We start from the raw sequence: 22,082 nt of genomic DNA on the forward strand, positions 1-22,082 counted from the left end.
CACGGTAACCACCAGGCAAAACTTACAGTAAATACACAAAGGGAAATGAGAAAGGAATCTAAATGCAATGTAAAAAAGAAGAGAGAGAAAAGAAGAAAGGAATAGAGAGGAACTCTGAAAATAGCCAGAAAGCAATTAACAAAAGGTAGCAAGTATGTACCTATCACTAATTACTTTAAATGTACGTGGACTAAACCTTCCAGTCAAAAGACACAGAGTGGTTGTATGGATAAAAAAAAAAAAAAAAAACCAAGACACATCTGTATGCTGCCTATGAGAGACTGACTTCAGAAGGAAGGACACACATAAACTGAGAGTGAAAGAATGGAGAAAGATATTCCATGCAAATGGAAACAAAAAGCTGGTGTAGCTATACTTATAGCTGACAAAATAGACTTTAAAATAAAGACTTATAGTAATAGGAAAAAAGGGCATTACATAATGAAAAACAGTCAATCCAACAAGAAGGCATAACATTTATAAATATATATGTATCCAACATAGAGGCACCAAGATATATAAAGCAAAGATTAACAGGGAGAAATTGTCAGCAATACTAGTAGGGGACTTACAACACCCCACTTACATCAGTGGGTATTATCCAAACAAAATCCATGAGGAAACAGTGGCTTTGAACAACACATTAGACCAGATGGACTTAATATGTACAGAACATTCATTCCAAAAAGAATAGAATACACGTTCTTCTCAAGTGCACATGGAACATTCTCCAGGATAGATTACATGTTCGGTCACAAAACTTAGTGAATTCAGGAAGATGAAATATCAAGCATCTTCTCCACCCACAATGGTGTTGTAAAATCAGAAATCAATTACAAGAAGAAAATTGAGAAAACCACAAAAATGGGATCAAACAACATGCTACTGAACAGTGGGTCGTTGAAGAAATCAAAGAAGAAATTAAAAAGTACCAAGTGACAAAAATGAAAATAGGAACACCACAAACCAAAATTTTTGGATTTAGCAAAAGGGATTCTAAAAGGGAAATTCGGGGTAATACAGGCCTACCTCAATAAACAAGAAAAATCTCAAATAATTGAATTTTACACTTGAAGCCCAAAGTTAGTAGAAGGAAAGAAGTAAAAAAAAGAGCAGAAATAAATGAAAGAGACAAAACAATAGAAAAGGTCAATGAAACTAAGAGTTGGTTATTTGAAAAAAAGTAAGTTGACAAACCTTTAGCTAGACTCATCAAGAAAAAGATTAAAGTAAAATCAGAAATAGAGGTGTTACAACTAACACCACAGAAATATAAAGAATCATGAGACTACTATGAACAAATTATATACCAACAAATTGGACAACCTAGAAGAAATGGAGTCCCAGAAACATACAATTATCCAAGACCAGTCATAAAGAAATAGAAAATCTGAATAGACCAATTACTAGCAAGGATATTAAATTAGTAATCAGAATTTCTCAACAAACAAAACTCTAGGACCAGATGGCTTTACAGATGAATTTCATCAAACTTCCAATGATTTAATCTGTATATTTTTTAAACTCTTACAAAAAAACTGAAGAGGAGGGAGTACTTCCAAAGTAATATTATCAGGGAAGCATTACCCTGATACCAAAACCAGACAAGAACACCACGCACACATACACACACAATTACAGGCCAATATCATTGATGACACTGATGAAAAAATTCTCAACAAGATATTAGCAAACTCAGTTCAACAATACATTAAAAGGATCATAAGCCATGAGAAAGTGGGATTTAGTCCGGGCATCCAAGCATGGTTCAATGCCCACAGATCAATCAACATGACAAACCACATTAACACAATGAAGGACAAAAATCATATCTCAGTAGATGCAGAAAAATCATTTAACAGTATTCATCCATTTATGATACAAACTCAACAGAGTAAGTAAAGATAGAAAATACCTCAACATAATAAAGGCCATATATGACCCACAACTAACATCATACTCAATGGTAAAAAGCTGAAAGTTTTTCCTGTAAGATCAGAAACAAGAAGAGAATTGCACACTCTTGTCACTGCTGGAGGGCTAGCCACAGCAGTTAAGCAAGAAAAAGAAGACCTCCAATCAGAAAAGAAGAACTAAAGCTATCACTATTTGCAGATGATCTAATACTATATATAGAAAATCCAAAAGACTGCACCAAAAACTGTTAGAACTAATAAATGTATTCAGTAAAGTAGGAGGATACAAAATTAACAAAACAAATCTGTGGCATTTCTGTACACTAATAATGGATAATCAGAGGAATTAAGAAAGCAATCTCATTAAAAAGTGCATCAGAAAAAAAAATACCTAGGAATAAGTTTAACCAAGGAAGTGAAAGATCTGTACACTGAAAACTATGACATTGATGACAGGAATTGAAGACACAAATAAATGGAGATAGTCCATGCTCATGGACTGGAAGAATTAATATTGTTAAAATGCCCAAACAACCCAAAGCAATCTACAGATCCAGGGCAGTCTCTCTCAAAATTCTAAGGTTATTTTTCATGGAACTATAACAAATAATTCTAAAATTTGGAACCACAAAGGATCCCAAACAGCCAAAGCAATCTTGGGAAGAAAAAGCTTAGGGGATCATGCCCCTTGACTTGAAATTATACTACAAAGCTATAGTAATCAAAACAGTTTGGTATGGGCATTAAAAAAGACACACTGATCAATGGAATAGAATTGAGAACCCCAAATTAAACCCACACATGCATGGACAGTTAATTTAAACAAAAGAGCTAATAACATGCAGTGGAGAAAGGGGAGTCTTTTCAATAAATAGTATTGGAAAAACTGGACAGCCACATGTAAATGAAACTTGACTACTGTCTTGCTCTATACACAAAAATTAACTCATAACGTATTAAAGACTTGAATCTAAGACCTGAAACTGTAAAATTACTAGAAGAAGAAAACATAGGTGGTAAGCTCCTCAACATGTGTCTTAGCAATGTTTTTGTAGATCTGACTCCAAAGTCAGGGGAAACAAAAACAGAATAAATAGGACTACATCAAACTCTGCACCTCAAAAGAAACCATCATTGAAATGAAAAGACAACCTACTGAATGGGAGAAGGTTTTTGCAAGTCATTTATTCGATAAGGGATTAATATCCAAAGAACTCATACAATTACAAAAAAAAAAAAAAACCTGAACAACACAATTAAAAAATAGACAGAGGATATGAATAGACAGTTTTCCAAAGAAGGCATACAGATGGCCAATAGGCACATGAAAAGATGTTCAACATCACTAATAATTAGGGAAATGCAAATCAAAACTGTAATTGACATCACCTCACATCAATTACAACGGGTATTATCAGAAAGACAAGACATAACAACTGTTGGTGGGGATGTAGAGAAAAGGGAATCCTTGTACACTGTTGACAGGAGTGTAAATTGGTGCAGGCACTATTGAAAAAACTCTGGAGATTTCTCCATACTCTTAAAAAATAAAGACTAGGACTATCATATCCATCTATTCCACTTCTGAGGATTTATCTGAAGAATATAAAAATGCTGATTTGAAAAAGTATATGCACTCCTATGTTCATTATAACATCGTATACAATGGCCAAGATATGGAAAGGACCTAAGTGTCCACTGGTGGATGAATAGGTGAAGAAGATATGGCAAATACATATGCATACGTACACACATACATACACACACATATCCACAGTGCAGTATTACTCAGCCATTAAAAAGGAATGACGTCTTGCCATTTGTGACAACATGGATGGACCTTGAAGGTGTTATACTAAGTAAAATAAGAGAGTGACAAATTATCATATCATTGTATTCATATGTGAAATTTAGAAAAAAGCAAATGAACAAACAAAACAAACTCATAGATACAACACATTGGTGGCTACCAGAAGGTTGGGGGTGGGGACAAAATTGGGTCAATTATATGGTGATGGGTGGTAACTAGACTTATAGCGGTGATCACTGTGTAGTGCATACAGATGGCCAATTATGATGGTGTATACTTGAAAGTCCTATAATGTTACTTGCCAGTTTTACCTCTGTAAAAAAAAAAAAAGAAAAAATTGGTTAAAAAAAAACACTCCAAAAAAATGGGTAATTAATCTTAGGTTATCAGACCCTTTTGCTATTAGCCATACTTTGATGAAAAAGTTGGAGATATTGTTAAGGAAAATTAAAGTTTATTTAATCATACCAGTTTTATTAAATATTGCATTTCTAGTCATCTTAGCTCTAAGTAAACTATTTAAATAAAGGCAAAAATTACCATTAATTGGTGGGTCTTTATGGGTTTGGTTTTTATGATTGTGGAGAGATGCTCATTCAAGTCTTTGGATTTGAATGGATGCTTGGTGATGAAGAATGCCACAAAATACTCAGATTACTTAATTATTTGATTTTTTTTTTTACTACTATTAGATATGCATGTGATAGCTGTCAAATAAAATGTACTTTTTACAAATGGATTCCTAATTTTGTTTACATAACTAATTTTTAACGATATAAACATGTTTACTGACCTGTGGGAAAATTCCACTTTCTTTTTCAGGGTGTGAATTCTGCCGTCACCCAATGTGCATCTTTTTAGCTATGTGATGCCATGTAGAACGCTTTCCCACACCAATGCCAGTTTCTTAGAAGGAAAGTCATAAAAAGATGTTCAAAGTAACCATTTGTGCTTGATGTTGTTATAAGCAGCATTCAGTTAGCTTCTGAACATCCATAAATGAAGAATTTCTGGACTCTTTAAAATTGTTCCTAATCTTATGCCAGAATGTTAGTTCTGCTTGTTCTTAGCACAGTCCTGGTACATAAAGACCTTGGAGTAACAGATCTTTCTTCCATTAATTTATCTTAGCATTAGGTAAGGAATGCGACTAATTTCGCAGTTTTCTCTCTCTCTCTTTCTTTATCATTATGTCTGAGTTCCTTTGCTATAATGCTATTATAGAAGTATCACTAAACTAAAAGCCAGATGGCCTGGGTCTTAGTTTTCTAATTTTGATGAGATTTTTGTATTCACTTAACCTTCTCAATATGGCCTCCCTTCTTCATGGGGCATTAGAAGGACAAAGTGAAATGAGCCAATGCTGTCAAGGGGAAAAAACAAATAGTATTCAAATATAAAGTAGTATAATGGAAAGAGAAGATTTCTACTTTTCATAATGTTGAAGAGCTTACAGATTTGAAAAATCTTTAAATTGTGCTGAAAACCTTACATGATGTGTCTGATTGAAAATCTGTACCAAGTCAGGAGTGCTTTGTAAGACAAAGGGGCATGATGTCTCTTTGTCCTGCCTCATACCTTTAATTTTTTGTAATTGCTTTCACTCTTTCCAGATGAATCTTCTTATTTCTGCCTCCTTTCCTGCCAACCACTATGCGCCTTTACCCACAAGTACTTTTTGTTCTTTTTCTTAAAAGGGAGCCACCATTAAGAAAGACGAGCAGACGGGGGCCATTATTGTGGCCAGAATCATGAGAGGAGGAGCTGCAGACAGAAGTGGTAAGGGTTTCAACACTAGGCGCATGGACAGGCCATGGTGCATTTCACGGGCAACATCTCCAACATGTAGTTAAGAGGATAAATGATCTTTGGATGTAATCCATCAAAACAAGGAATAAGAAATTTCCTTCTGTTGAACCGTGGGAATCTGTTGAAATAAACGATAAATCTCATTCTGCTTTACAGTTACATGGACTTCTGAAGCTATAGTAAGATATGCTTCAAGTGTTCCTCACTTGAAAAGTACTACTGAAAGTGTGCAGCCTTTAAAACAAAATACAGATTCTTTTATTAAGTGAAAATAATGTACATTTCTAGACAAAGACCAGGATGCTGATGTCTTTTCTTTTGCCGGCATTTTAATGTGGTAGTCTTTGGTTCTGCTGTTTAGAGGCACAGAATCTGAAACCTGAGAAGCATAAAGGTCTCCTCAAACGTATTAAAGGAACCAAACAATGCTTTAAGTATAGATACAATTGCAAATTGCAGTTCTTTTGTAGGTAAGTCTGTTAATTTCCCGAATTTGCTACTTCTCAGGTCTTATTCATGTTGGTGATGAACTTAGGGAAGTGAATGGGATTCCAGTCGAAGATAAAAGGCCTGAAGAAATAATTCAGATTTTGGTAAGCTGAAATTTGTTTTAAAACTGCAATAAAAAATGAAATTGAATCAGTATGTTTCAGACTTGGTTATAAACACAGGATTTGGATTTGTCAGTCTAGAGTTCAAATCCCATCTTCATTACTTAATCCCTGTATGTCCTTGGAAAATACCTTAATCTTTGCATTGCCTCAGTGTTTTCATTTACAAATGAAAATAAAAGGTAAATATCTCACTGGAGTGTTTTGAGGATTAAATGAACTAATGTATGTGAAGAGTTTATTACAGGGCCCATCCCAAATGAGGTACTTAATAGAGGGGACCTACTTTGTTGTTGGTGACGTATTTTTCTTTTCCCTTTTTCCATCGACATGGCCAGACTGTAGGCTATGCTTTCTAGGCATATAAAACAGTGAAACTAACTTAGATGTCCTGTGAAATCTAAAACGAACAAAATTATTTTAGGCCTTGACAGTGTAAATTCTCCAGTTTATTTGTAAGGATAAAATGAAGGGAGACTGTCTCTGTTAATGTATGAAAGCATAAACATACAGAAATAGAGTTTAGTATCTTCAAGCAGACCTCCATATTTTTGAAAATTTTATATATGATTAAGATAGCATTTTAAATCCATGGGAAAGCTGTGAAATCCTTTTATAAATGTTATTGGATGAATTGATGATTCAGTTAGAAAAAACAGTTCCTGTTTTACACTACACGCAAAAATAAACCCCAAAGAATTAAATATTTAAAGAAATCAGGGGCGCCTGGATGGCTCAGTCAGTTAAGCATCTGATTCTTGATCTGGACTTAGGTTATGATCCCATGCTGAGTGTGGAGCCTGCCTGGGATTCTCTCTCTCCCCCACTCTCTCTACCCACCACCCCCCCCCCCAAATAAATAAATTAACTTAAAAAAATAAAAAAGTAAAGAAAGACTTTTTAAACTTGATGTGAAATTCAAACAGAAAAATAATTGCTGTGGTTACTAGAATTGAACACTTCCTGTACAGAAAAAGATGCCATATATAGCTTGAAAGACACATGAGACTTAGGAAAAATATTGTCAGTGTATGTGACAGAAGGTATTTTAATGTGTAGAGAGTTCATAAAAATCAATAAGAAAACATAGAAAAATTTATAAAAGAAACATGGTGTCTGAAAAATATGGGATTAGAGGGATTTAAAAACTTGATAATGGCTACAGTCAGTCAGATTCTGGGGACACAGATGCATACTTATGTGCTTCTGGTCGTAAATCCTTTTGAGACAGCTATCTGAAACTATCAAAATTTTTAAATTTACATATCCTTAATCAAGAAATTCAGTTTTTGGAAATAACCCTGAGGACATAATTTGGCAAATGTATTATATAAGTAAGATTTAAAAAATATTTAGAAATAGCAGGACGGTTGCATTGATTGATAATCATTCACCTGTATGGTGCAGTACTGTGAGCCAATCACAATGGCTGATAGACGGGTGTGACTTAGTAATACTAGTAACTGCTTATGGTGGTTGAGCCCTTAAAGGTCACTGTTCTAAGGGCATTGTATACATTAACACACATACGCACTAGTAGAATGGGAAGGGATCATAAAGAAGACTTGCTTTCTCTCTACCTATGCAATTCAGTATTATATGAATTCCTAATAAGATTTGTGAATTCTTGGGGCACCCGGGTGGCTTAGTAAGTTAAGTAGTCCAACTCATCTCATGGTTTGTGAGTTCGAGCCTCGCATCGGGCTCTGTGCTGACGGTGCACAGCCTGCTTGGGATTCCCTGTCTCCCTCTCTCTGCCCCTCCCCTGTTGGCTCTTTATCTCTCTCAAAATAAACATTTAAAAACTTTTTTAAAAAGATTTGTGAATTCTTTTATGGTAAGCAATAACAATGACAGTGCCATTTTGAAATCACTCCTGTTATAAAATTCTGGTATTTGTACTGTTAAAACCTCACTTTACTTGAGTCTCTGTGCTGTACTGGAGCTGGCTCTTTACATTTGCACGACCTGAGTCTATGCGGCTTTTCCCAGCTTGACTTAGGTACGTCACGCTGGTAAATGGAAGCTGGCTGTGGTCCATGAAAATTGGCAAACAATACAAATCAGGGCCTTTTCTCTTTTCTTTTCTTTTCTTTTCTTTTCTTTTCTTTTCTTTTCTCTTTTCTTTTCTTTTCTTTCCTTTTCTTTTCTTTTCTTTCCTTTTCTTTCCTTTTCTTTCCTTTTCTTTCCTTTTCTTTCCTTTTCTTTTCTTTTCTTTTCTTTCTTTTCTTTTCTTTTCTTTTCTTTTCTTTTCTTTTCTTTTCTTTTCTTTTCTTTTCTTTTCTTTTCTTTTCTTTTCTTTTCTTTTCTTTTCTTTTCTTTTCTTTTCTTTTCTTTTCTTTTCTTTTCTTTTCTTTTCTTTTCTTTTCTTTTCTTTTCTTTTCTTTTCTTTTCTTTTCTTTTCTTTTCTTTTCTTTTCTTTTCTTTTCTTTTCTTTTCTTTTCTTTTCTTTCTTTTCCACAGCAGAGCCCTGGTGTATGAGCACACCATTGACAGTAAGCCTCAGAGATATCCCCCCATTCTCCTGTCTCTCCCTCCTTCCTGCCTCCTTCCTTTCCTATCTGCCTCATGCTGCCTTCCTCTTTGCTTTCCTCCCTCATTCTTCTCATATATGTGCCAGATATTCAGTGCTGTCACAGAGCTTACAACTTAGCAGGGATAACAGATGTTAAGAAATAATTGCAATAGACCTACCCTATGACCCAGCAATAGCACTGCTAGGAATTTACCCTAGGGATACAGGAGTGATGATGCATAGGGGCACTTGTACCCCAATGTTTATAGCAGCACTCTCAACAATAGCCAAATGATGGAAAGAGCCTAAATGTCCATCAACTGATGAATGGATAAAGAAATTGTGGTTTATATACACAGTGGAGTACTACGTGGCAATGAGAAAGAATGAAATATGGCCCTTTGTAGCAACGTGGATGGAACTGGAGAGTGTGATGCTAAGTGAAATAAGCCATACAGAGAAAGACAGATACCATATGTGTTCACTCTTATGTGGATCCTGAGAAACTTAACAGGAACCCATGGGGGAGGGGAAGGAAAAAAAAATTTTAGAGTGGGAGAGAGCCAAAGCATAAGAGACTCTTAAAAACTGAGAACAAACTAAGGGCTGATGGGGGGAGGGAGGGAGGGGAGGGTGGGTGATGGGTATTGGGGAGGGCACCTGTTGGGATGAGCACTGGGTGTTGTATGGAAACCAATTTGGCAATAAATTTCATATATTTAAAAAAAAAAAGAAAAAAAATATTTTGAAAAAAAGAAATAATTGCATAAATGATTATTTAAGTACAGTTATGATAAAGGCTAAAAAGAGGAATAGACAATGACATGAGAGTATATTAAAGGGAGACCTGTTCTCATCTGACATGGTCAGAAAAGAATTGCACATATTGTTTTTGCTTGCCTTAATGAAATTAGAATGGATGTCTTTTTACCTTTTTTTTAAAAAAAATTTTAATGTTTTTATTTATTTTTGAGACAGAGACAGAGCATGAACAGGGGAGGGGCAGAGAGAGGGAGACACAGAATCGGAAGCAGGCTCCAGACTCTGAACTGTCAGCACAGAGCCCGATGCGGGGCTCAAAATCATGGACTGCGAGATCATGACCTGAGCTGAAGTCAGACACTTAACCGACTGAGCCACCCAGGCACCCCTCTCTTTACCTTTTAATTAAGCTATTACATTTGGTATTTTACTCACTGACCAGAATTTAATAGCACTGGATGTTCTTCATTATTTTTTTCTGATGAGCCTTGCAGCTAATATGTATACAATTGAATCATGTATTTATAACTGCGTTGCTGACAGTTCAGGTATTTTGACCCTAAAAACATGGATGCCGCTACTTAAATGTAATAGCCTGAACCTTGCACATCATCTGTTCTCACCGTATAATATTGTCTGTAGAAGGCACTGTGCATATTCTGTGTTTCTATGAAGTTGCTCAACATGGATGGTAATATGTTCATTGGCATTTGAAAAGTGCACAGGAGGTAAATGTGGATTTGGTGTTTCATGTTTTTTAACTTGACAAACTTGAGTGCTTTCTCATATTACAGGAATTTCTACAAAAATAGTTTCCTCAGTTTGGTTTAAGAGTAGAAACCCCAAGCTTGTAAATTTTCAGAATCATTCCATTTTCTACCTTTTTTGCCTGCCTTCTCCTTGGCTCTACAAGTGTTCTGATAAGTCTTTCCTCTGTTATCAGGCTCAGTCTCAGGGAGCAATTACATTTAAGATTATACCCAGCATCAAAGAGGAGACGCCGTCTAAGGAAGGCAAGGTAATCATTACTTAAGAAGCTTTTGGGTTTGTTTTGCGGGGCGGGGGGTGGGCACTAACGTTTTTCCTTCTAATACATATCCTCTTTGTCACAGCAAGTGGATTTTAATAATCTCTTTTTAAAAAAAGCGTATTCTTAAATCAAAGGAGAATGTTGGCCCCTCCACATTTATTTTTTTGTATTTACTCCTTTTAAATGAAACTTTCTTCCAGATGTTTATCAAAGCCCTCTTTGACTATGACCCTAATGAGGATAAAGCGATTCCATGTAAGGAAGCTGGGCTTTCTTTCAAAAAGGGAGATATCCTTCAGATTATGAGCCAAGATGATGCAACATGGTGGCAAGCGACACATGAAGGTGACGCCAATCCCAGGGCAGGCTTGATTCCCTCAAGGCATTTCCAGGAAAGGTGAGCAACTGGTGCACCATTCCTGGGCTTTTGCTTCAAGTGACCTTTTGTTCTCTGCAAAATATCACTCGAGGATAGTTGTGATAAAATAAGCACTGAAACCTTGCTTCGGAATCCTTTATTCCCCCCCCAGGTTTGGGTTTCTGTTTTGTCTAACTAAGTATGAATAATGACCAAAAATAACACGACGGTACCGGGGTCATATTCGGTTTTTGTTATGAAGCAAATGGAAAAATAGCACATTAATATCCGAAGCTGTACTGATGTGAAAGATGGAAAAAGAAGAAGAGTGATTTGGGAGTGGGGAGGATTTCTAAAACTTGGGAAGTTAGAGGACTCATTTTTTAAATTTGAATAGATTGCATTGTGTCCATTTTTCCCCTGGCTTCCCGCTTTTTTTTTTTTTCCTTGGGACTTTTAATATTTTGGTGTTATATTAATCTTGGATCTGTACTGAAAATTGATAGGCATTGACCTTCTTTTTCCCCCAGGAGATTGGCTCTGAGACGACCAGAAATATTAGTTCAGCCCTTGAAAGTTTCCAACAGGAAATCATGTAAGTTTGTTAATAAAAATGCAGAGTAACCAAATCTTGCTGTTTATTTTTGACTATTAAAGCAGGTGTTTGTGGTAGAACGAGAGCTCGTATTGCCCTGTGATAGCTTTGGGGTCATCGTTTCATGGCAGCCAAACAAATAAGAAATTCATAGTAGAATATTGAAGTGAATCTTTGGAAGAGAGGGGTGTTTGCAGGGTTTATAATAAACCCATGGCTCACACTTTAAGAAAATAACTACTACTCTCCTTGGCTCCTGAATGTAGGTGTTTTACAAATGTAACCTAAAGTGCAACTCTTTGATTTCTCCCAAGCTGGAAGGTTTGGGGAGGATACTTCTTGGTCAAATTAGGGGGAGAAAACCCACCACTCTCTTGGGCACAAAGGCTCTTGTGCCCAAGAACCGTTGTTCTTCTTTCTTCCTTGCTTATCCAGAAATCACAGGAACTCTGACCTTTAACCTGCCTGTTTGGAGTTGTTACGAGACTAGGTTAAAACAAAATAAGAGCAGGAAAAGGACGAGGTAGGATTACTGAAAAAGATAGTGTGGATTTAGATGCCTTTCCCTACCCCCCCTAGCTCACCCCCCCCCCCGCTTCATACTGCCCTTCTCTCAGCTTCTCTTTACTCCCCACGCCTCACCCCTGTCAAATCCCCATCCCATAAATTCCCTACTTCATCTCCTCTAAACGTTTCCTGGTTCTAGGCATTTTCAGAGTAAAAAAAGCCTTTTGTTTTCAACACAGAGATTGTACATTAAAAGGCAGAATGCACAAATAAATGGTCCTGGAATTTTACACCAACATCTGGTTTTAGTATTGTTGCATTTTTCACATCTCCTGTTATTTCTGTCAGTTTGTAGACGCGTATAGCCCAGGAATTACATTATAAGAGAGCCAAACTACAGTCGAGTATAAATCTCACAGAGCAAGCAAATACTTCAAGTGGAGCACGGATTCAAAAGCCTGCTTGTTCTTGCTCCGTTAAGTCTGGGCAGAAGGAAAACACACTTGTCATAGAATGCCACATGGATTGTGACATCAGAAAGCTTACAGCTTAACCAGAATGTTGCATCGTTTTTAAGTGTGATGAATTTTCGCTGGCAGGGGCTGTGGGGTATCCACCTGACTTGCTCTTTGAAGGATTTCTAAACTGGGGCCTGCCCCCTTCGAAGATATTTGGTGCATATGGGATAAAGTGTGTGTAACTGGAAAAGGAAATCGATGTAATTCTACTTGAATCTGAATCCATACTCCCAATTTGTTTGAGTCTTAGGCAGCTCAGAAATGTCTAGTTTGATATAATTATGAATTCTCATTTAGTGAAAGTTTTTATAAATATGTTTCTTTAAAGAACTACACAGAGTAGGTATGTATTGTCTTTGTAATAGCTCTCCTCAAACTGGTTTTAGTATAAATGTGTGTGAATATGAGAGGGGTTGTGTGTGTGTGTGTATGTGTGTGTTTATGTAGAGGTGTTAATTTAATGAATGGTTTTTGTCTGTTAATATGCATAGTTTTTTTATATGACAATACCTTAATATTTGAATCTGAGAAATACTTATTCCAAAATTACCTAAATACTTTTATCTGAATGTGTTAGGGTTTTTTGTTTTGTTTTGTTTTGAGGGGTTTTTTTTCTTTCTTTTTCTGCCTCTTAAAAATACCATTTAGGAATGTTCACTGATTCTCCATTCACTTCCATCTTTTCTCTTGTTTTAAAATTAGACTTGATTCACGGAGAGACACATTAGTTGTTCTCATCTACAGATGTTCCCTGGTTTTAAATAAAAACAAATCTGGTCAATATTATCCAGATCACTAGCGAATAGAAAATATGGCCTTATTCAAAGAAACAGTATAGTTCTATGGAGATTAAATAGGAATCTAGGACTTTTATTATCAATTAAAATTCCATTTGAAGGGCACCTGGGTGGCTCAGTCAGTGAAGCGTCTGACTTCGGCTCTGGTCATGATCTCACGGTTCATGAGTTCGAGCCCCACGTCAGGCTCTGTGCTGATGGCTCAGAGCCTGGAACCTGCTTCGAAATTCATGTCTCCCTCCCTCTCTCTGCCCCTCTGCTGCTCACATTCTCTCTCTCTCTCAAAAATAAATAAACATTTAAAAAAATTAAATAAAATTCCATTCGAAGTTTTTTTTAATGCTGTCTCCTAAATCTCTGAACTCAAAAGTTATGCCAAAATTATTATACTGGTTCTTAACATTTTTAAAGTCATTTAAAAGCACTTTGTTTTGTAATCTGTGTATTTGTTAGTGATTGTTTATATAACTACACTTGTAAAGGCCATTTGACCTAACGCTTCCTGGACTTCAACATTCGGTACTTGGATTTTTAGGATAAGACATCTATCATGCTCTTTGCTAAATTACAGAATAATGCTATGAAAAAAAATAAAGTTGATATAAAATCTTTTATTTACATGACTTTAGGGTTTTTTTTAAGTTTATTTTTTGAGAGAGAGTGAGAGAGCGAGCGAGTGGAAGGGTCGGAGAGAGAGGGGGAGAGAGAATCCGAAGCAGGCTCTGCACCGTCATCATGGAGCCTGATGAGGGGCTCGAACTCACTTACTGTGAGATCATGACCTGAACCAAAGGGGGATGCTTAACCAACTGAGCCACCCAGGTGCCCCTTATTTATATGACTTTGAATAATAATTCACAGACTAGGTGTTAAGAAAAGTTTCTAACTTAATGTAAATGTTTTTAAAAGAATTCTGTCATGTTGGTGTTTATACACTTACTAAAAAATAGTCACGTTGATAATTTTCTGTACTAAATTTTACAAGTACACTTAAAACCTAGGAGATAGTGTTAAACATTGAATTTTAGGATGATGACTCAGGTAATATATATCAAGTTGGCCAGTTAACTTTTTTCACAAAATAATTGCTTGTATTACTATGGGTTTAGTCTTTATTTGACTCACAGTGTATCATCATAACTAAAGTTTGCATGGAGGAAAAACTCTGAAACTATAGGGCTTCAGTCAATGTCAAGATAGAAACAGAGGATCCAGGACTATTATCTTTGCATTTATGTTTCTGCTACAGCTCTAGACCCTGGCTCCATGGTAGATAAAATCAAGAGCCAGAATACTGACTTCTTCAGACTTTAAAGCTGGCATTCTCATGCAAAACTCTGTGGTAGTCCTCTTTGGTGCTTGGTTATTTCCTACCCCGCACCTCTTTTTTAAAATTTATTTTTTTAATCTTTATTTATTTTTGAGACAGAGACAGAATGCAAGCAGGGGAGGAACACAGAGAGATGGAGGCACAGAATCTGCAGCAGGCTCCAGGTTCTGAGCTGTCAGCACAGAGCCCGATGCGGGGCTCAAATTCTCAAGCTGCGAGATCATGACCTGAGCTAAAGTCGGATGCTTAACCGACTGAGCCACTGGGGTGCCTCTGGTTATTTCCTCTCCTTAAGAATCATGGCATATCTAATACAGACTGAAAACATAGGCCTCTCAAAGAAAATAATTTGTCCCTTGAAATTAAACATTCCTGAAAAATACGAACTCTTAAAACTAGAGCGTAATTAAATCTTAGAAGCTTGAGAGAGGGACTTATCTCCTCTACTCACCTCCTGTTTTTTTCGAAGAATAGTTTACCCAACAAAGACATTTGTCATGGAAGTCTGTGTTCCCTCCTTTCATCTGATGATAGGTTCTTACACAGTGGATTTACATTAGTCACGGAGAAGAGCAGACCTAGAAGTATGATAGGCTTTCTGTGACACAGCCAACTCAAAGATTATTACATGAAAGATACAGGTTAAGTGTTTTGGAAATGAGTTCAGAGCATATCTTATTGTCAAGTAACATACAGGAGTAGTTTTCGTGATTGACGCTTGGCAGCTTGCAATTCTTGTGTCGCTATAATTTAAAGTGCTCTATATCGTTTTCTGCCAAAACCTTATTTTTCATAGTTCAGCTGCATGTATATAAAGCAGTATGATATCAGCTAACATTTAAAAAGAAACAGGATTTTCTTTAATCAAAATATTGTCTGTTCCCTTTTGTTGAAATTAAAGTTTATAAGTTAAGAATTGTCTTCCTAACAGTTACAAACATTAATAAGTTTGACCTCAATAGTATATGACTTCTTTCTTTCTTTTTAAAATGTTTATTTATTTTGAGAGAGAGAGAGACAGAGCATGACTGGGAAGAGGGGCAGAGAGAGGGAGAAAGAGAGAGAGAGAGAGTATGAGAATCCCAAGCAGGCTTTGCACTGTCAGCACAGAGCCCAGTGCGGGGCTCGATCTCATGAATCGTGAGACCATAACCTGAGCTGAAATCAAGAGTTGGATGCTTAACTGATACAACCACCACAGTGCCCCATAACATATTTAAATCTGGTTTACATGGTATTCAGAAAAGGCTCTTCTTTTCTGAAATACACTACTGAAAGTAGTGTATTTTACAGGAGAATACTCCAGTATGATCTTCATTTACAGTAATTAATTTCCTTTTCTAGTTATCAAAGCATAAATACCTGAAAATTTCTCATACTGGTGATTGAATAATATGAATTTAAAATTTTTCTTTTATAAAACAGTTCTTTAAAATGCTTTAATTTTTTTTTAATGTTTGTTTATTTTTGAGAGAGAGAGGGAGATAGAGCACAAGTTGGGGAGGGGCAGAGAGGGAGGGAGACACAGAATCCGAAGCAGGCTCTAGGCTCTGAGCTGTCAGCACAGAGCCCCATGCGGGGCTCGAACTCAGGAGCCATGAGGATCATCACCTGAGCTGAGGTCGGATGCTTAGCCGACTGAGCCACCAGGTGCCCCTATAGTACTCTTAAAACCCAGAAGGTATGATTTTTTGACCTTTTAAAGATTAGAATGTAAAAACACAAAATGCCATATTTAGAATTTGTTTTAGCCAGTTGTGGCTGCTGTCATGTGGATACAAAAGAAAATATTTAATTGGAGCCAAAGCCAATATTTGTTTAATTGGATAAATACTTAATATTGAATTCAAACAGGATATAACTGAGTTCATTCAAAGACAAGCATTTTGGGGATTGAAGATCACAATCAATCAACAGCACAATTTAAATGTTTTAGTTTTAGTTTTGTTTTTTATTTTTATTTTTGAGAGAGAGGGAGAGAGAATCCCAAGCAGGCTTCACACTCAGTGTAGAACCCCACACGGGACTTGATCCCATGACCCTGGGATCATGACCTGAGCCAAAATCTAGAGTTGGATGCTCAACCGACTGAGCCACCCAGGCACCCCTGCCAACAGCACGATTTAAACACTGAGTAAGCAAATGAATTCTCTCTCCATGGTACCAGTATCTTGGAAGGCCAAAAATTTGAGAATAATATACATAACCGTACTCTACAGGTTGTTATAATACAACTTTTCAAGTTGAGTAAGCTCCTTGCTCTTGGCATCTTAAACAATGCTTATTTATTATGTTCCTACATAAACTTAACTCAGAAATTAATAAGTAGATTGCTTATGTTCTTATGTTAAATTTGTATGCCTGAAACTTTGGCAAATATTTTCTCAATACTGGTGGGGTTTTAAAAAATAATGAATGTGGCTTTTTTTCCCCTAATGTTTACTGCTGTTTTTGGGGAGATGCCGGAGGTCAGAGTTTGTGTGGACAGAGGTGGAGATGAACTAAGCTGTAAATTGCATGTCTGACTGCTCATGCCACGAGATGGTTGAGCTGACGGCCTAGTTATTGTTGCTCACTTTTCATCTCAGTAGACTGTGTTCTACTTCCATAAATGAAGATGTTGCTTCTTTTTTTTTTTTTAATTTTTTTTTTCAACGTTTATTTATTTTTGGGACAGAGAGAGACAGAGCATGAACGGGGGAGGGGCAGAGAGAGAGGGAGACACAGAATCGGAAACAGGCTCCAGGCTCTGAGCCATCAGCCCAGAGCCTGACGCTTAACCGACTGCGCCACCCAGGCGCCCCATGAAGATGTTGCTTCTAAAACACTATCAGGGTGTGTGCGTTTAGCCTTTCCATATGAAGGGTTCTAATGCCATACTGTTTCTTGCCTTTTGTCGTGGGGACCCAATACCATGCAGGTAAGAAAGAGTTGCTTAACAATTAGAGGTGTGGTCACTGGTCATGGATTATTACAGACTTTTAGGGAAGATTGCATAGGGGCAGAGCGGGGCATAAGAAAGCAGCTTCTAGGGTAGAGATTTAACTTTGCCCCCGTAAATGCTATCATACCTATATAGACACAGTTTCTCCTCTTGTCAAGAGTATCTGACACTGCTCTACATAGAGTAGCATCCAGCAGCGTGGAAAATTTCCCCCTGCCCTGTTATGTTGAGTTCATCAAATGCTCTTCACGAGGGCCTTTCCACTCTGTTCTCTTTGGCCAAAATTACTCTTTGTGACCCTGTTGGCCTCTCCTCGGTGATTTTTGTAATTCTCCCATCCAGCTCTTCAGTGTTGATGTGGAGAGTGGACTCCTGGTAATGCTGGGAAGAGTCTCCTGTACCTCTCTGGCCAGGAGACATGCACTTGGGTGGTTCAAGCTTTGGGGGAGGAGGGGGTGAGAGGCTGATGTGCTGGGAGATGGTGGGAGTAGACAGGAAAATTAAAAGAAACTTACTTCATTTGACCTCTCCCCTGACTTGTATTTCCTAGCCTGAAGTTAGAGTAATTTAAAAAGTGATTTTGGTGTGATTGGTATAGTATAGTAGTTAAAAACACAGACTCTGGAGCCAGATCGTGTGGGTCCACACCCAAGAGTGTTTTGCTTCCCTGTACCTCTGATTCCCATCTGTAACCTGGAGATAATAGCACTGGCTTCAGAGTTGTTGGAGAATTCAGTAAGTTTATGCATTTAAAGCACACAGAACAGTGCCTTACCATAGTTGAGAATCCTGCAGTAATCCCAAGTATCTTCTGGGATCAGCCTTTTGTATATTTTCCTCTTTGTTTGAACTTGCTAAGTGTTAAGGAAAAGTGTTCTTTGCTTTTCCTGTTGGATGTCTATTAAGCATGATGCTTGCTTGGATATATATGCACGTGTGTACCATGCAGAAAATGTCATTCTCTTCCTACGTAAGAGTGTGGAGGAAATACTCTTCTTCTGAGAATGTACAACCTTTTATTAGAATATGAAACATACCATACTCTATGTGATATGGCGATGTTTGTTTTTTTGCACGTGTGTGTGTGATCCATGGCTTTTGTCATCTGATTTACACGACACTGTTTCTGTAATCGGGGTGCAACACTCAGTCCTGTTGTTCCTATCAGAAAACATACTTTCTGTTTAACAGTCCACTTAATGGTGGCGTGTCTGAGTTTGCAGATTGACCCATCTGAAGCACAGCTTGTGTTATTTCCACTAAGCCTAGGTTGCTTGGCTTGTCCTAATCCACATTGCAAAGTTTATTATTTGTTTCCTGATAACTTGCCTTAGATGTACATGGCATTTCACAGCTACTAAGAAATGAGTGTAGACAAACTCACAACTTGGGGTGACTTATCATATGAGCCTGAATAACACGATATGCTTGTCATTTTTACTAATGCTGTTCAGATAGAACCAATGTAGTTGGAGGACCCATAGGTATTTGAAAGATAAAAATAAAATGGTGCACATTCTCTCCTAAGTGTTTCCTTTGGCACACTCTGCTGTTTAGAGAGAGAAGTGAGCAGAGAACTGTCCTGTTCATTCTACAAGGTCTCATAGCAAAATATGCTCTCCCTTGACTCATGGTTACATTTTGCTGCTATTAAATTGCCAGATTTTGTTTCCCACCTTTAACCAAAGGTGAGTCTCCTAAGTCAAACGCAACTCTTAAATTTCTGTCCTATTAGTAATGACTATTTTTAGACTGTTTTTTAAAAAATACCTTTCATCATGAGGAGGGCACCTTTTGGGATGAGCACTGGGTGTTGTATGGAAACCAATTTGACAATAAATTTCATGTATTGAAAAAAAAATAAACAGTAGGATGCATGACCAAAAAAAAATACTTTTCATCAAATAATATAGACAAAAAGAAGTAAAGGGTTCTGCCTGACTCACTTCATATTTGTAATAAGTTGATAATTGCCAGAATATTGTTAAATTTATAGGGTACCTAGACATTTTAAGGGCGTTTTAAGGGTTGTCTAAGTATGCATCCTATGTATTGAATAGATAGATTAGTTTACAGACAGAGCTGTGCTATGAAGATAATCCCCTGTTGAAGGTGTTATTTTGAAGAAGAAAAAAAAAAAGTTTTTTCCTCATTTTTCCCATTTGGGCACTTAATAAGCTGAATGAAGGCTTGTGCTTTTACTGCTTTTGGTATACACCTTCTTTTTAGACCAAGACTCCAGTGCAGTCTAAAATGTAGGTTTTCATGAATTCTATTTATTTGTTGACTAACAACTTTGAAATATTTAAAATACATTTTTTTTCCCTTTGGCTTTTCTAAGATGTGGAAACAGTTGAGTGTGGTAGGTGGATTTTTTTTTTCCCTTAGATGCATCTTCTTCCTACTTTGTGTTTTCTGCACATTTAATCATTTGCTTTCTCATTTTCTTTGTGCTTCTCAGAGGAAATTAAAGGTACATGTATAAAAGTTTCCCTGGCGTAGTCTACTAATTTTGTTTAGTACACATCTGGGCGGATTAAATTGAACATAGCAAGTAGTTTATAAAAGATGTTGTACATCCAGACGTCCCTCTTGACATTACAGTAACTGAAAATCATGATTGGACTTTGTTTTAGAAAGAACTGCACTATTTTTGTTTCATATAGCAGAAATATAGAAAGTAATCTGCAATAGTACGTTGTTTTATCCTCTGCCAATAGTCTCAATGCTGTTCAAATATATCGACATCCTCACTTTGACATAAGGATGTCAGGGGCATCTTCTCAACTATTTGACGTCTGCACAAGCTGTGTTCTCAGTTCCAGAAGTACATTGATGCAAAGATTAGGGTTCTAAAGCAATAAGTGCCCCGCTACTTAAATTAAAATTTGAAAGATACGCATAACCCAGTTTTCATTTAACTCCAAGAAATAATGAGTAGCACGTTGTTTGTTTTAAACTGCTTTCCTCTGTTCATTTTTCAAAGTCAAAATCAAAATAGAAATATTCTGCCTTTAGTTCTTCCCAACACAGAATGTCTTCCCATCAAAAGAAAAGACTGTGTCTTCGTTGTAACCTTTCTCTCTAATCCAGAGAGCCGAAATAAGTTCTGTATTTTACATATTATCCAAGAGCCTGATTTACAAAAATAGGTTCACTTTGGGGATCCAGTGTGGTGATTTTCTTACCTGTGAAAAGTAGAAACATCGTAGGCAGACCTTTTATAATTTCCTTGGAACTGCATCAGGTAACCCCTGCGGAAGGTTAAAAAACAAATCGCATGATGTTTTGAAACATGACTCGAAACTTAAATATAAAACAAAATGTTTTATGTTTAAGAGTGGCATTGTGAGGGCTGGTTGACGCTGTGCTTTACAGAATCGTTTTGAGTGATTTATTTTTTGCATCTGTGGCTGGGCTTCTCTAACTGTTCTGCTTTATTTCTCGGCTTTTGTTCTGTATGCTTTTACCCTCCATCCAGAAGATGCTGAATATGCTGGTAGCCACAGTGGAACCTATATAGGTGAGCAATCGGTCATGGAAGAGGATTTCTTTCTTTCTGTTGCTTTCTTCAAAACCACGATGTTGTTTTATCTTAAATGAGCATATCCGCCCTAGCATGCTCTGATGTTCCGGTGGGGGGGGTGGGGGGGTGGGGGGGTAGCATGAACCTTTATGTGAAACAGGCTCAGTGGGTTGGACATAAAGGAATTCATAGTGTGCTTTCGTGGTGCTGTCCAAGAAGCTCTCCAGATGCTGTATTTTTGTAAATCATCGTATGTCTTTGGATAGAAGACGAAAACTGTGGTGAAGTCATTTTATGTAGTGAACAGCGGCTGGACTTTTCTAAATTATCTGGTTAGCTGTTAATTAGTCGAAGCTTCGAAATAACTTCTTCCAAAGTAACTTTTTGGTTTTTGTCTTCTAATGATTTATTCTTCGCACAACACCCCTCTACATAACCATTGATTGGACAGCCCCAACTATAACTAAGCCTATGATTAAGGCGCTAATCTGTATCGGAAGGGAAAATTTTCCAGTGTGGCCACGCCAAGGGATGTTATAAGCAAAAGCCAAGGTCTCTGGAAATTGTTAAAGGCGTCAGAATTCTCTTCATCTACATCTCACATCAGACCTTTCCCGCCCTTGCCTTGTAGGTAACTGACTAGTTCCCTACTTGCGCTCGTGACAGGTGACTGTGTGGAAACACAGCTTTCGAGATGACTGCTTCACCCTCCTTAATTTTAGACAATGTCTCTTGGTTATTGGAGAAATTTGCCAGATACTATATTTAGTATTTAGTATATATTATCTCAAATGCTGTGAGACTGGTGGTATTTTTTCCGCTTTACTGAAGGGAAACTGAAGTTCAGAAAGTTTACGGGAAACACCTAAGGACCTACAGACAGTGAATGGTACATCCTGTTCCACATATATATCTGTGCACGTGGAATGCCTGTACTTGATCTTTGACAGCATGCTGCCCTTTAGTTTTTCATTGTACAAAACAAACCAGAAACTCCATGCCGAAATCTAGAGTATTCCCGTTTTTAGGCTAGAAAAACTAGAAGTAGATGATC

At 37.1% G+C, this 22,082-nt stretch overlaps 1 protein-coding gene across 6 annotated transcripts in view; it reads left to right on the forward strand.

Annotated features, from left to right (window-relative positions):
* Positions 1 to 22,082, forward strand: part of MPP7 (MAGUK p55 scaffold protein 7) — a 293,878-nt gene that overhangs the window by 195,470 nt on the left and 76,326 nt on the right. For all 6 annotated transcript variants that reach the window (XM_086714674.1, XM_086714672.1, XM_086714677.1 and 3 more), the window contains 5 exons: positions 5,424 to 5,505; positions 6,043 to 6,128; positions 10,367 to 10,441; positions 10,654 to 10,850; positions 11,342 to 11,406. In XM_086714674.1, coding sequence (XP_086570800.1) covers positions 5,424 to 5,505; positions 6,043 to 6,128; positions 10,367 to 10,441; positions 10,654 to 10,850; positions 11,342 to 11,406 — 505 coding nt within the window. The remainder of the gene's footprint in view (positions 1 to 5,423; positions 5,506 to 6,042; positions 6,129 to 10,366; positions 10,442 to 10,653; positions 10,851 to 11,341; positions 11,407 to 22,082) is intronic.

This window comes from Puma concolor, chromosome B4, assembly GCF_028749965.1.
Source record: "Puma concolor isolate L17-30 chromosome B4, mPumCon1.1.hap2, whole genome shotgun sequence".
NCBI classification, from domain to species: Eukaryota; Metazoa; Chordata; class Mammalia; order Carnivora; family Felidae; genus Puma; species Puma concolor.